The sequence below is a fragment of the Argentina silus genome (genome assembly GCF_951799395.1).
Source record: "Argentina silus genome assembly, chromosome: 5".
In the NCBI taxonomy this organism is placed as follows: domain Eukaryota; kingdom Metazoa; phylum Chordata; class Actinopteri; order Argentiniformes; family Argentinidae; genus Argentina; species Argentina silus.
This window is the reverse complement of record NC_139659.1, coordinates 7000439-7015331: the sequence shown is the minus strand read 5'-3', so window position 1 is coordinate 7015331 and position 14893 is coordinate 7000439. Positions and strand designations below refer to the sequence as shown.

At 41.8% G+C, this 14893-nt stretch overlaps 3 protein-coding genes across 4 annotated transcripts; 2 read left to right on the top strand and 1 right to left on the bottom strand.

Moving 5' to 3' along the window:
* Nucleotides 1–47: 47 nt before the first annotated feature.
* Nucleotides 48–3343, top strand: LOC310804669 (stearoyl-CoA desaturase 5-like; the record flags this gene model as incomplete). Its single annotated transcript, XM_083669987.1, has 5 exons — nucleotides 48–285; nucleotides 1186–1316; nucleotides 2333–2538; nucleotides 2725–2957; nucleotides 3153–3343. 5 exons carry the CDS (start codon nucleotides 48–50, stop codon nucleotides 3341–3343), a joined length of 999 nt encoding a protein of 332 aa, XP_083526113.1.
* A 3023-nt stretch (nucleotides 3344–6366) lies between these two features.
* Nucleotides 6367–10834, top strand: tmem150c (transmembrane protein 150C). 2 transcript variants are annotated; one of them, XM_083669765.1, is made up of 9 exons: nucleotides 6367–6441; nucleotides 7230–7268; nucleotides 7411–7492; nucleotides 7735–7788; nucleotides 7876–7908; nucleotides 8017–8084; nucleotides 8633–8760; nucleotides 9000–9177; nucleotides 9586–10834. In XM_083669765.1, exons 3-9 carry the CDS (start codon nucleotides 7419–7421, stop codon nucleotides 9792–9794), a joined length of 744 nt encoding a protein of 247 aa, XP_083525891.1. In that variant the 5' UTR covers nucleotides 6367–6441; nucleotides 7230–7268; nucleotides 7411–7418; the 3' UTR covers nucleotides 9795–10834. The 2 variants fall into 2 exon arrangements, with proteins under 2 accessions (XP_083525891.1, XP_083525892.1); XM_083669766.1 differs by lacking the exon at nucleotides 7876–7908.
* A 165-nt stretch (nucleotides 10835–10999) lies between these two features.
* On the bottom strand, nucleotides 11000–14881 carry enoph1 (enolase-phosphatase 1). The gene is made up of 6 exons (XM_083670164.1): nucleotides 14576–14881; nucleotides 14321–14422; nucleotides 12814–13016; nucleotides 12336–12468; nucleotides 12076–12199; nucleotides 11000–11603 (listed from the first exon to the last, which is right to left on the bottom strand). The coding sequence occupies exons 1-6, from the start codon at nucleotides 14657–14659 to the stop codon at nucleotides 11464–11466; spliced, it is 786 nt and encodes a 261-aa protein (XP_083526290.1). The 5' UTR covers nucleotides 14660–14881; the 3' UTR covers nucleotides 11000–11463.
* Nucleotides 14882–14893: the final 12 nt, after the last annotated feature.

Sequence of the window (14893 nt, the reverse complement as noted above, 5' to 3'; positions counted from 1 at the left end):
ATTAGGCTTTTTGTTCAGTTTGCTTTTGTCTCTGTTCACTGGCGGAGATGGTGAGTGTACCGGATGCAAGTGTTCATCAGGATGGGGAGACTGTAACAGGCGAACCGAGGGGACTGGCGGAGAGCAATGCGGCGACCGAGGTACAGTGCCGGGATGGAGATGCAAAGAGTTATCGCTCTCAGGGAATCGTCTGGAGGAACGTCATTCTCATGGGCCTTTTGCACATCGGGGCGGTGTATTCTCTCGTCGTCATTCCAAGAGCACAGCATCTCACCTGGATATGGTGTAAGTCTTCTGGAGACAAAGAACTTGCCTTGTGTAACTATAGCGTGCTTGTGTAACTTCAGAGAATTGCCATTGCAGTCAATGCAATCAGTGTCTGGGGGAGGGAGATACTATAACTCCAGTGCTATATCCTCTGAGTTGTTATGTTCATAGGCTATAGGTAACCTACAGAAGGCGTCGGAATTAAATTGGAATTAACTTCAAAAAGGAGTTTCTCACTCAATTGTATTATATCCTAATTTAGGGCTTTTAAAACATTACAACACAGAATAATTCAATCTTTAATTTTTTTTCCTTAGAACTCTACATCTCAGTCTAACAGGCACGATAGGGCTGGGTCAGTCTCACGAATACATGCTTTTGGTGTTTACCACCCAGCAGTGATCATAGTGATGCATAGTTCTTGGAATCAATTCCACCGAGACATCAGACAGCTCGGTTCTTCAAGTGGCACCCTTCCATTAGACCTCTCATCAATCGTTTGTAGGCGGCACTATTTTTATCTGCATTACGTAAAACGTATGCTACATTACGTAAAGCACCTTGGACAAAATAGTGTCTGGTCTGGCTAAGATTATAGCCTAGGAGCCAGTCTGAGAAATTAGCTTGAAATCAAATTAATAAATTAAAAAATAATAATAATCTCATGCTGGCATCCACCCAGGCCACTAAGTTTATGCTTTCCATGATCGTTTTGATGTTTTTCAATACAGATCATGAATTCAGACGAAAGTGAATGAGAGAAAGGAGACAAAGAGAGGAAGCGTCTTCAGACTCTTGAGAATAATTTCAAGATGAATCAATCTCAGTTGTTGTTATCTGTTGTAGCTTTAGCCACACATCCAAACCTAGCCGTGGAAGGACAAGTCTGATGATTTGTCAACGTGGTGTGCTTTGCAGCATGCGTGTGCTTCATCGTCACAGCTCTGGGGGTGACTGCAGGGGCTCATCGTCTGTGGAGCCACAGAACCTACAAGGCCACGCTCCCTCTGAGGGTGTTCCTGGCTGCTGCTAACTCCATGGCCTTCCAGGTAAGGGGACCCAGCAACATTTTAGTACCCATACACACAAATACACAATAATACAATACAATGGGGTTAACCTGCATATTGCGGTATAAAAGCATGCCTACACAGCACAGAAGCAACTAGTTTTTCCTGAATAATCCTACATTTACAGTATCCTCCTTTCTTAACTTTGCTATTTGATATTGCTGCTTTTTCTTTCTGTTTGTTTTCTGTCTTCATTTATGAAGGTGTATTAACAAGATCATTATGGAATAGTCATAAGGGTCCTCTTAATACTGATAAATCAGCAAGTGCTTTCTATGTCAAATACAGTCAACATGTTTCTAAAACACTTGTCACATCTCACCTCATATACATTATTCATACCTCCCTCTCTCCCCTCAGCTATTGACATTTCATAAAGATGATTTCTAATGAGTCCTGGAAGGAGTCACACTGAAACTCAGGGAAATCTCATTTTCCTCATCTTATGTAAATCACAAAGTAGAAGCACTGTGTAAAGCACTGCGTTAAATGTAGTGTCATTGGCACTGGCTTTCTTGCCATACAGAACACAGAAGAGGAGACATACCTGTAAGCATTATTCTAAGAGGACCCAGAACACAAAAATATCAGTCAAAATGAATGAATTGTGTTCTGCATGTTTAAGAGTCCAAAGTATTTCTGACTGCTCTCTGTGCCCTCTTACATCATTGTTATGCCATCATTACCTGTCAGAAATGGAATGAAACATTGCCCAATAGGTAAACGGCTTTAAACCTCAACTGAATTCTCCCCTCTGGTCCCACAAAGGTTAATGGAAGAAATTAACTCTCTGACCAATGTGATCTGTTCCCAGGAGTTGAAATATATTACAACAGGATTTTCTAATTATGACAGAGCAGAAGGTCATCTAATGCCAGTAATACAATGGTTGCAGTATGGAGGCTCCTGGACAAGCCAGGGAATTGTGTAGACTTTTCTAGAATAGATCCACTAATTCAACACATTTCCCACATATCTCTATTTTTCCACTCTAGAACGACATCTTTGAGTGGGCACGAGATCACCGGGTGCACCATAAGTACTCTGAAACAGATGCTGACCCCCACAATGCAACGCGGGGCTTCTTCTTTGCCCACATAGGCTGGCTGTTTGTGCGCAAACACAATGCTGTCATGGAGCAGGGCAAGAAGCTAGACGTCACTGACCTTTTGGCTGACCCTGTTGTCAGGTTTCAGAGGAGGTGAGTCCACTTCTCACATATGGACTTACGTCAGTCTGAACTGTATGTGTATCACCCATGTTCATCCACACTCAAACAACAAAGATGGTGGATAATGATTCCCTGATACGGGTGGGCATAACACCATCATGATTGATTGATTGATTCAGACTTGTGCGTGTGTGTGTGTTCTACAAAACGTCCCAGGTTCTACAAAACGTCAGTTCTAGTCATGTGTTTCCTGATTCCCACACTGGTCCCATGGTACTTCTGGGGAGAGACCTTGTGGAATGCCTACTTCCTGGCATCCATCTTACGTTATACCTTGTCCCTCAACGTCACCTGGCTGGTCAACAGTGCTGCACACATGTACGGGAACCGACCCTACGACAAGAACATCAGCCCACGAGAGAACCGCTTTGTCGCCTTTGTCGCCATTGGTGAGTGATTGTGATTGAGAATGAGACTGAAATGATTATATTGTTGTTGTTGTTGTAGTTTTTATAATAATGTCTTACTATATCTTACAAGGATGATGTATTACATTGAAATGGTTGTTGGAATAATACTGGGATTATTTGTTTATTATTAATGACTCCCCCCCCCCCCCCCCCCCCCAACATTGTTCCCTTCAGGTGAGGGTTTCCATAATTTCCACCACACCTTCCCCTTTGACTACTCCACCAGTGAGTTTGGCCTTCGCTACAACCCTACCACCTGCTTTATCAACCTCATGTGTTGGCTGGGATTGGCTAGTAACCGCAAGAAGGCCTCAGTAGAGATGATTCAGGCTCGCAAACAAAGGACAGGGGAAAAGAGTGCCTGAGGCGACGACGACAGACCAGAGAAAACGGCTACAGACAGAAGTCGCCATCACCATGACAACGAATTCAAGCATCTTGTGGTCGAGATATTCTCATGCCACAACTGTGAATTGATTTGATTTCTCATTTAGTTTACGCTGTGTGTCCATCGTGTATTCTGTTCTTTTGGCTCCCTGAATTACATATGTTTTGGCAGCACACCTCATTTTTAATCTAAAGGGTTTTCTCTGAAAACCACCCGAAAAGCAGTCCATACAAATAAGAAAGTCACATTGTTGTTAGTTACCTGTTGCTGAGCTCTACAGTATAAGCCCCTGTGGAGTATGGTTCCTCGTGCAGGGTGACTGCTGATACATGTTTACCACAGTTTCCTGTTCATGATCCCAGGTGTGTTCCCTAGTATGGAAACTCCTCTCCCCATCTCATCCCAAGTATTCAGTAGAGACTACTGACAGATGTAGATTTCTATTAACTTAATTTAGCCTTTTTAAAATGTTATGGTAAAAATCGGAGTAAAAAATAATTGGTTATAGATGTTAATTGATATGTATATGAACCTGTGTGGTTCCCTTGCCTTATTGTCAATCAGAATGTATTGCTTCAAGATTCCCTTTGAGATGACCCCCTGTTGGTCATGTTTGTATATTTTCTATGATGGTCTATGAACACTATGTGAGAATGAAATACATGTCACTGATGTCAGTTTCAACATAAAGTTTCTTATCAAGGCTTCAAGTATAAGTAGTTGAGAGACTAAAAGAGGTCAGAGGAATACGGTGTTTATCATTTGAGTGAGTAGACAGCAACCTGTTACAATACCTGACAACAAATGTCCCTATTCAGCTGGTTACTCTATGAAGTGCACTCCTCTTATAAGAATCACATGCATCCCACACAATTTGATCATTGTAACAAACTGACTCTACAAGTGAAATACATTATATGAATGTTTATTTACCATTATTAGCGGTTGATCCTTGATTTGAATAAGTGGAGTGCACTGAATAGCTTTTGCAGCAGACAGTCATTCTGCAAAGTACCCAGCTTGGATCCAGTGATGTATAATTTGTCGGTCCTTTTCAAGTTCAGTGTGAGAGGAAGTATAACTTAAAGGCTGCATTAGATGTCAGTGTTCTGACTAAGGAGTCTGAATGAGTCAGTGAGGCCTAGTGGTCCTTGACTGATTCAGTCTCAAATAAGAGTCTGGACGGGGACAGATATTCAATATGGGTGACAAATGACTATGCTACCATGTTTTACAGGCAAAACTTAGTGCTTTTTTACGGGCTGTACTTAGTGCTTTTCCTTGTGCTTCTAACTCCTTACATTGAGAGATATATTTAGCTTAACTTAATATGGTAAAAAGAAAATCTCAGTGTGACAGGTTGACATAATAGGGCCAGATTAAGAGCTTGGGTGCTTTGAATATTCCAAATAACCACACGTTTCTTTAACTATTCATGCTGCATAATGCATAATACATTGATTGCATGTATGCTGAGACACTTTACCATTTTTTATTATTTCGCCCTCTTTGTATTAAAGCCCAAACACGTCACCTCTACTAGTCTCTCAGGTATACGTACATCTGTCATGTATGGGAGTTTATTCACACCAATATTAGACCCAATTTGAGGACGACACCCTCAGTAACCCTCATTAAGTCACTGCTCTCTCTTTTATGATGTTGCCAGCTGTTGCTTCTACCTACTACTGTCATTTATATCAAAGCATCAATGAGTTGAAGCTTGTGTGTTATATGCTTGTGTTTTCTGCTTCAAGTTAGAATGCCATGGAATGACTGTGTTTGTATACTGTAACTGTCTTGTGTGGGTTTTATACTGTGTCAGTATGAATATGTATTTTCTGCTTTATGTTATTGTATCAATTATATACAGTCTCATTGGACACCCACATCCTGTCCAAAAGCTGGGTTGACGTGCTCTGCTAAAAAGGGAAGTTCTGTATACAGAAACACTGTCATGAGATATGATGTATGATGCTCAAACTATCAACAAACTACACTATCAGATTGATTTTGACCTGCAACAAGTTACGTTATTTATACCCCAGACGCTTAAGCTGCTAAATCTGTTTTTGCATGTTGATAAATGGAACTGACAGTCTGTGGATAGTGAACTTGTAGATCAACTATGATAGATTGATCATCTGAAGGGTGATAAAGTGATAAAGTGATAGCCTAGTCATAGATGTATGGGGAACATTCCTTTCTTAATGACTGAGATATCCTTTATCTGAGGTAGGGGTTTCTTAATGTATGGGTCTATTGTGTATCAACATGCAGTTAGTTAACATTAATGATTCATCATGAAGCTTTTCATGTTTGTGTGTGACCGGTGCCATGCATTAGAGGAGGCATTTTCAATAAACTGTTGCAAATGTATGTGCTTTGTCTGGGCAGATCATTTCTTTGTCTAGATTTCACCTCAAGTCTTCTATTTCCATTGCATTCCTTTCTCCATTCAAGCAGAATGATCAGGCATCTACACTCACTGGACACTTTATTAGGAACACCTGTACACCTTCTCATGGTGGAGGTGGTGTAATGGTGTGGGGAATGTTTTCTTGGCACACTTTGGGCTGTGTGATGCAATCATGTCATCATGGACCAGAACCTCAAAAGAATGTTTCCAACATCTTGTGGAATCAATGCCACGAAGAATTTAGGCTGTTTTGAGAGCAAATGGAGGCCCTACCCAGTATTAGTATAGTGTTCCTAATAAAGTGTTCGGTGAGTGTAAGTCCTGATGCAACGATGATCCTGGTGGGTGCAAGTTACAGGTGGCCTCCTACACGCATGCTCAAATGTGTACAGTAGGCCTCTGTTATATTATATGGTATATATTGTAGGGAGGGGGAGTTCTCTTTTTCACTTTGTGCACCCGCCCACCCAAAGGTCTGTGCGCGGTCCAGGAAGCGGGTTCGCCCATGGCCCAGTCCATGTTTGCTCTATAGTTTTCAAGCATATGTCTTTCATAAACATTTTTTTCTGTGTACGAATAACAAAGATATGATGCAAACATGAAATTAGAAGAGGACGCATTTCAAACGAACCCTAGAGGAGCGGGCTGCAGACGAGGTAAGATGACGATTGAATGGAGCGGGAGCATTAGGATTGGCGAAGTCAGTTACGACAGGGAAGCTCTCCACCATTTTATAGGTTGTGATGAATGAATAAAAGAAAACACAAGTAAATCCAAAAATGTGTTAGCCGGCCTTAACCCATAATGTGAAGCTGAAGCTCTATAGCCTTTCATGTTTTAAACTGTATGAACATTTGACAGGGTAGCCCAGGGTAGGTGTTTATTTCTACTCAAGATGGAAATTTCTTTCTTCCGCGTTACATTTTATTGAATTACAACCCTATGTACGAGGTGAAACATTTACGATCATTAATGTCTGCCCATCTGGCATCATGTCTTGGTCGAAGTCGGAGCACATGCACATTGATTGAACCAATGAATGATTGTTATTTTGGTTGTTGTTATGCTAAGTGGCTTCATAAAGTATTGAAATGGGCATCGTTCTAATCTTTCATGACTAAATAGCATGCACGCACGGTTGCAGTCGGTATTCGGCAGCCTATGATGCCTGAATTCGGGAATTAGCGTTTCCTCATTGTTCCCTGGTGCTGTCCAGCAGCGAGGGTGCTGAAAGTGATCGCTACGTAGCTCTGAGGGAAACAGCGAGAATGTTCATTGATGAGATGCTGCTTGCACTCGTCTTGTGTATATGTTAGTATCAACACCTGAGTTTAAGGGAAAATGCTATTATTAATGACAGCCCCATGTGAAATAATTATTTGTCATGGTCATTAATATCGTAAAGTGCAAAAAATGTTAAACGTATTCTGTTCTTCTTTTGTAGATTCACCCGGATCTTAACAAGGCTCGATCATCATCATTCGTAAGTCATATCTGGCCAGCATCCCTTCATTCATCTATCTTTAATTACTTCAACACACACAACTATTTAGGGCAGGTTTAACCTGTTCTGCCGCTGTTTCAAAACAGTTTCTCTAGTCATTCCGTTTCCTGTTTCACTACAGTAAACAACATGAAGAAATGCAGTCCCTGGACGTTTCTTCCCATCATGTTCTCTCTCTTTACAGCCATTGGACTATGGGTTGTGTAAGTTTGTTTTATCTGTTTTACCCCTCCCTCTCACACACACAAAAACATACACACACATACAGACAGACAGACAGGCAGGCAGACACACACACACACACACACACACACACACACACACACACACACACACACACACACACACACACACACACACAGTGGCTTTTGATTGTTACAACCCTTAAAAAGGTTTTGTGCTGTTGTGAAAATAATTTGTCCTCCTGACAAATGAATCATTACAGGTACTTCATAGCTGTTGAAGATGAGAAAATAACACCTCTAAGTTCAGAATACAGGTAACAGGAAAAATGTCATTTATAGATTCTTCCAAATATCATAATCAAGCAACATGTCTATAAGCAATTATGTATATTTTCTCACAGGCGATCTGGACCCAAATCCCCTCCATATATAAGGTGCAATACCAATATATACCTTGCTGGTTAATGTATGTACTGTTCATTTGTGTTTCCAGTTAAAACTGTGAATACAATAAGGGTTCTTTTCATTTGTCTCTTTTTCAGCATTGCAGGCAATGCCCCACCAGCCAGCTGTGTGTTCAGCCAGGTCATGAACCTGGCAGCCTTTGTGGGTAGGTGCATCAGTATTCAGTGTTCTGATTGATCTTGATTATGTTATTATACAAGTAAGTAACAATAAATGCCTACAAACATGGTAAACATTGAATATTAGAGAAGAAAACAATATCCAGGACAAGAAATAAGAAAAATAATTATGTTGTAAGACAATGGGTCATGGTCGAACCTGGCTTCATTACAAACTCCTCGCAAAGGAACTCAATGGATGTGAGCTTGAATAGCCCCATGTTTGGTATAATATAATATATAATACAATATTATTAACATTGACATTGCATAAACAAACAGCATGTTATTAGCTGTGTCAATCAGAATGAAATACTCTTAGGGGCGCCCTTAAAATAGAAGGCTGGTTGAGGACAATATGTAACCCTTATTGGAGCGTGAATACCAATACTCTTTGGGGGCTGCCTTGAGTTGTTAGCGTGCACAGCAGACAACCTTGTATTTGGAACTCTGTTCATTGCTTTTCTTAGTGGGCCTATCATAAATAAGGGTAAATAGCCAGAGAAAGATCCCTTATGGGTCTTCTCCCTTTCAGGGTTCATCATTGGTGTCCTCAGATACCTTCAGCTGAAGCCCAGAGTGCACAAACCCTGGCTGAACATTGGCAGTCTGGTGGCCCTGTCCTTGGCCTGCTTCGGTATGACATTAGTGGGAAACTTCCAGGTATGACTGACCATCTCATTCATAATAGACACAGTCCCAACTTATATTGTTTCATTATAGAACTGTTTATGATGTTTCACACATTTATAACAAGCTGTTTTTGCTATAGGAGATCAACTTTCATTTGCGGCAATACTACATTGATATTGTGTGTCACAGAATATATCAGAGGCTTATCAGTGGTTCCTAATCCTAACATGGGAAAATACGTACGTGTGTTAAATGTGTCTTGGGTGCAGTTATCCAATGACGAGGAGCTACACAACATCGGCACATCCATGACCTTTGGTTTGGGCACCCTGTTCTGCTGGGTGCAATCGGTCATCACCCTCAAGGTCAACCTGAGGAATGAAGGGAGGAGGGCAGGCATCCCACGCTTCCTGTTGTCTGGGGCTGTCACTGCCTGCATGCTGCTCTGTATCCTTCCTCTTTGTCCAGCACTCAGAATAAGGCTTCGGGTGAATTCCATTTCAACTCAGCTAATTCATGGGAAGAACCTGGCTTGGCTGAATTGTAAGGAAAATCAACCTACATGCAACTCTTTATAAGTGTATCTCGATAGTACAAAGTCCACAGCACCAGACCTCTAGCTTACACACATGACGGCATGAGAGAATGGCACCGTGAATGCATAGGTAACCAGGGGCTTCTTAAGAGAGGAATGTTCTGAAGATTGCCAATATAAATGTAACATAATAAATGTAGATAGTCCATTTTCTACTTTTCTATCTGAACATTCTGTAAAAGTGCTTCTCTCCTGAATCAGTTTCTGTTATGTGTGTTATGTGTTGCACTTTGACCCTTAACCCCACCCACCCGACTCAGACTTTGTCCTGATGGCTCAGCGCCTCCACATGCACGCGGCCCGGGCCCAGTGGGCTCTGGTCATGTTCTTCCTGGGTTTCATCGGCACCTTCGCCTTCGAGTTCCGCCACTACCACTTTGAGATAGTCTGCACCGACGACCGGGACCCTCCTCTCAGTCTATCAGAAACCTTCTCTGAGGTCTCTGAGTACCAGTCTGACCAGCTATAGTAGGACCATAGTGAACACAGGCCTACTCATTTGTAAATCAATTCTATAATAGAATTCATTAGTAGAGATGACAGTGATGCATGCATTATGACTAGAATTTAAGATAATACAGAATTCAGCACATATGAATTTGTCAATCCTGTAAAAAAACAGGAAGTAAATTTACCATGACTGAAAAGTATTCTGGATGACACAACATAACGTTTCTATGTAAGATTTACTGTAGCTGGCCTATTCACTACTGCATGTCAGCCTGTTTGAATGTAATATCACTGGAATATTCTGTGGATGAATGTGTATTTCTACTATAGTATGTGAAGGTGACCATTCAAAGAGCAACAAACTCTTCAAAGAGCACAAAGGAGAAACTAGTTCAATAGTCATAGTCATTTAATCAGTACTTACTTGAGTACTTAAGTCCATCAGTATTCACCAAAAGATTTGAAAGTATAATAAATACTGAACTGTCATTGAAGATGGATGTGCATGATGCTGCAAAGTATTAGGTGTTATCCTTCTAGACTAGGGATAACTTTGATCTCTAAAATAGGTGGTGACAGATCTCACTGTTCTACCCCCATAGACATTTCCGACCTCTTTTTGTACTCTGAATGTATGTAAATTCTGGACAGAATGTTTTGGAGTTGTGAGAACGTTATAAGCCAGTTAACTTACATCTTCTCATTCGTCCAAATTTCTGTAGACCAGGTCATCTCATACAGGAGGTTTTCAATGTGTTGACTTTCCTGACCTCCCTCAATTTTGGACCATAAAACTAATACATTTAGAATGAAGTCAGTCTCGGCCTCTTTGTCAATACTACATTTTAAGTAGTAGTCAAACTCAAACCTATGTCTGACTTCACCTGACATATATTACCAATCAAAACCATATCATCTGAAATATGTCGTTCTTACTAACTGAATTTCAAGGCCACACTTCCTGTTTTGGACAACTTACAACAAAAAGTTGACTCATTATCATCAAAGCATAACTGACTAATGTTTCTCAATGTTGTACTGCTGTTTGTTAGCACATCATTAAAGGATCTTTTTCAATAAAATCCCTGCCTCTATCATTAGACTCACGCATGTCTAGGGCTCAAACTTCATTCATGATATGTTCCAATGTGTAACAATGTAAAATTTCAAAGCCAGGAATGTGATGAGTGTCTAGGAATGATTACAGTTAAAGAAGTAAGACTCTGCAAAAAAACTTAAATATGGTTTTATTTAAAAGGCTTAAAAAAAGGTGAAGAAAACCCTGGCAGGTCCCTTACATGTGCAGTCAGTAGACCGGTACAACACTTGGTGCTTGTTGCCTACATACCTTCCTCTTTCAGCACTCCCCAACACCTTTGATCCATGGCAAACCCCATTCCCCTTCCCTATGTCAGGCAGGTCTTATGAGTGTGACCTGGCTCCATTTTGGTTCTTAGCCTCTTCCCCTAGCCCTAGTGTCCATAGATCTGAAAGGGCTGGATAGATGAAAGTGAGGTGATGGCTTTAATTAACCCTCCAATCAACTTAGTGAAGCATATTCCCTTCACCCCTCTAGTCCTTCCGGATTTATGAATACCAAGCGGCAAGGGAAAGGGACTACATATGGGAATGGAACCAGGCCAGTGAATGAGTGTTCCCCCTTACCCCCCTCCCCATTCTCTCCTGTGTTAAGCACTCCCTGTCACTTCCAGTTGGTTGAAGGATGTGATGAGGTTGTAGTGAGCCATCTCCTCCTCGGTCAGCTCCATGTTCCCAGGCCTCACCACTACTGCCACGTTCACTCCTGCATCCTCAGCAGCCTTGGCCTCTGTAAAGGGAAATGCAGAACTGTATTCGCTTTCTCAGAATTAGCACTGAGGCACAAAGGCAGACATCTGCACCGCCTCACAGCCCTCCTCCACTACAACCTTGGGTGTCCAGCACTGCCATCAGCCTTCATCCATTGAGGGATTGCTTCCTTTGAAATCAATGGAAGCTGCTATACTGCCCACGTTGCACTTGCGTCGTCTCGCATCCAATGGAAGTGTCCAAGCTCAATAATCGGCGAAAGTCAATTCTTGATGGCTGACGCACACATTCATCCAATCTTGTGCATTGGAATAATATCCCTCATCAAAATCATGTTTATTTATGTAACTTGTATATAGCTGGTGAGTTTGAATAATTTCCACTGATCAATACATACACAACAAGGCTGACCCGACTGGGTAGAAATGCATGCAAGCTATTTAAAACTGCATTCTTTGTTGCGATAATCTGTTATGTAAAACAGGACCTACCTCGTGTGACATCTGTAAGGAACATGATGTCTTCAGGTTGACAGCCAATTCTCTCTGCAATTCTCTCATAGCTTTTGCTCTCTACCTTGGCACCTATGTTAGTGTCAAAGTGACCATCAAATAGCTGAAAAGAAAAAGGGAAATCATTCTTACCCAACAGTCCATAATGGTTTACAAGACAGATTAATTTCTGAGTGCATCTGCTTTTAACTATTAAATCCCATATAAAACCATGAAAGTGAAAAGCGATAGTTGCTCACATCTAAGACATCTCCTTCTACTGAGTATCCAAACAGCAGCTTCTGTGCCTCCACACTCCCAGAAGAGTAGATGTAAACCTTCAGGCCCTCTCTCCTCCACCTCTTGATGGAGGGAACCACGTCCTGGTACACCCTGTTTGATACAAACAACAGAGAGAACAAACACCGTTATCCTCTTTCTTTTGTCATCATGCTCATGAGTGATGAATCCAGTAAAGGAATGGTTCACCCCTAAATCCTCAGATTACATGAACTACAGATTGCAATATTCATATTAGGCTGTTTTTTTATTTTCATGTATATTCATTTGAGATTGAAGCCAGCAGACTTCTCCAAATGCAAATAGCAGGATCCACACAACAGACCAAGTAAACTTCTGACAAACCTTCATTGTGGTGACATATCAAAGTTCCCACTTGCAACAAACGCATGCAAATCTTTTGGGATTTTATTGAATAAGGAACACTCAACTACTTACTCGCCTTTGATTCTCCCAGCAGCATAGGCTGCCCTCCACATGTGGCCCTGGAGCTGTTTCAGTGCTGTGGTCTTCCTGTCAGATGCCATCTGCCAGAGCACATTATCCACTACCTCTCTGATAGCCTTTTCCTCGTCTGTGTGTACCGTCTGGTCCAAGGCATGGACTGCGCATGCTCGGTTCTGCCTGATGTCCTCTTCAACCTAACATTTGAGGGGTAGAGAGAGTCATGCATGCTCCGATAACGAGGGACCTGGGTAAGTGACAAAACAAATGTTTCCAGACCAGGTCTAGGACATGGCGTGCCGTCACTGGGAAACACCAGACAGCCCTAAACTACTCACATCCCATCATGGATGGAAACTGCTCTTTGCAAACAGGAAACTGCTTAATTATATTAAGTATTGTAGCAGGCATGTTTTAATTAGAATTGATCACCATTCTACAATTCAATAAGCTAATGGAGGAGAGGAGATTTCGTTAGGTCCATTCATAAACCTCCTGACTGCAAACTAATTGGTAAGCAAACAATGCAGCATCATTTACAGTGATTATAATCAGTGATGCTCCTTCCCTGGTCTGTGCTCCAGCACTTCCACCTGGGAAATTGCTATTCCCAACACATTAAAGGTATCCTCCAAGAAACAAAACCATAGCTTGCCTATCACTGCAACAAAAAAAGGTTGAGAAACACTTGAACATGAATGTTCTTGGTGCAGCAGCAACTTAACTAACAGTTAACTCCTGAAGTGCATTAATGTGGATGCAGCTCTGCAACTCGTCTCCTGCACTGTCATGGCACATGACAGCCCACAGGCCTCCAGGAATCAGAGCAAGGCCTTCAGCTAATCAAATTCTGCCATTATCTATGACCCAGATATATATTTGGGCTAAACCTTCTGGTTAACAGGCTAAACAATTACGACCATGAAAGCATAGGAATTGCAAACGATGAACAAAACATGAGGCTTATACTAAACATGAGGTAATATTTCTAGCAGTCAAAGCAAGTCACAATGAATGGGAGAAAGGCTGCTTGTGGAGACACCCAGGTCTCAGCAGTTGATCCATTTATTTGACAATATTTCCAAAAGACATCTAATAGTGTTAAGTTAACTCTTTGATGTATAGTATTAACAAAACCCCACCCTTGATGGATAGACAGCAGACTGCAAATCAAATCCGAGCCACGATACTACTGGGTTTTCTTTCCTCACTGGGTCAAATGGATTGGTTTTACGTTGTAATTGATTGGTGGTCAGAGACACACCTGAAGTCCCATGTCGGGGAAGAACCAAAACCAGCAGTCGGTCGCGAACTTCGAGTCGCGAGTTATATCATGATACCGGACTTGAAAGATACAGGCTCGCGAGCGATGAGACGGTATCTCGACTCATGCCAAATCTGTAAACAGAACACGTTGACTGCTGTCACCGGGCCGGGGCTCATCGTCCGCCCGAACCGCAGTCAGCGGGACATAGATAATGGAACATGTCAAGCTAGCTACCTGTTTTTTTAAAAGATGCACGTCTTGCTTGCACTCATCCTCTTCCCAGTGCGCTGATAGATAATCCTCAAGATGCTCCTTGATGTATGGAAACAAGATATCCTGCAAAAGATATGGGCATTGTTAGCATGTCCGATTGTCTTAGCTGGCTAACGTCAACGTTGGGCATCTGTGTCTACACAGACAACAAATTGCACACCACAAATAGCCAAGCTAATTAATTCAGTTTCATTAAAACACAGCCGGTTATCCTACCTTTACGAACGTGATTGGTGTCGTTGTCCCCTCTATGTCCAGCAAGAGCGCGCTAGTATTTGCAGGGATTGCAACCGTGGCCATTTTTTCAAAACAGCCTACTACACCCGGCTATCCTGCCGGACTCGAACACCGTGCAAACCCGAACACTTCGTCCCAGTTCGACAAAATTGCTTTCAAAATATGGCCCGGTTATTATATTCCTGATAGTTTAGCTAGCTATGACCATACATCTGTCACTGTAAAGACACGCAGCAGCAAAATCCATTGAGCGCGCATAACAGAAGGAAGTGTTTTGTTTCCAGTTCCACGAGGAGA

What these genes read in the sequence shown, in the direction of transcription:
- tmem150c (XM_083669765.1), top strand. Translation starts at nt 7,419, where the DNA reads ATGAAGAAATGCAGTCCCTGGACGTTTCTTCCCATCATGTTCTCTCTC. An exon ending in CATTAGTGGGAAACTTCCAG is followed by an intron (nt 8,761 to 8,999) that starts GTATGACTGACC and finishes TCTTGGGTGCAG; the next exon opens with TTATCCAATGACGAGGAGCT. An exon ending in CACTGCCTGCATGCTGCTCT is followed by an intron (nt 9,178 to 9,585) that starts GTATCCTTCCTC and finishes CACCCGACTCAG; the next exon opens with ACTTTGTCCTGATGGCTCAG.
- enoph1 (XM_083670164.1), bottom strand. Translation starts at nt 14,659, where the DNA reads ATGGCCACGGTTGCAATCCCTGCAAATACTAGCGCGCTCTTGCTGGAC. An exon ending in TGCATCTTTTAAAAAAACAG is followed by an intron (nt 13,017 to 14,320) that starts GTAGCTAGCTTG and finishes CTCAAATGTTAG; the next exon opens with GTTGAAGAGGACATCAGGCA. An exon ending in TAGAAGGAGATGTCTTAGAT is followed by an intron (nt 12,200 to 12,335) that starts GTGAGCAACTAT and finishes TTTTCTTTTCAG; the next exon opens with CTATTTGATGGTCACTTTGA.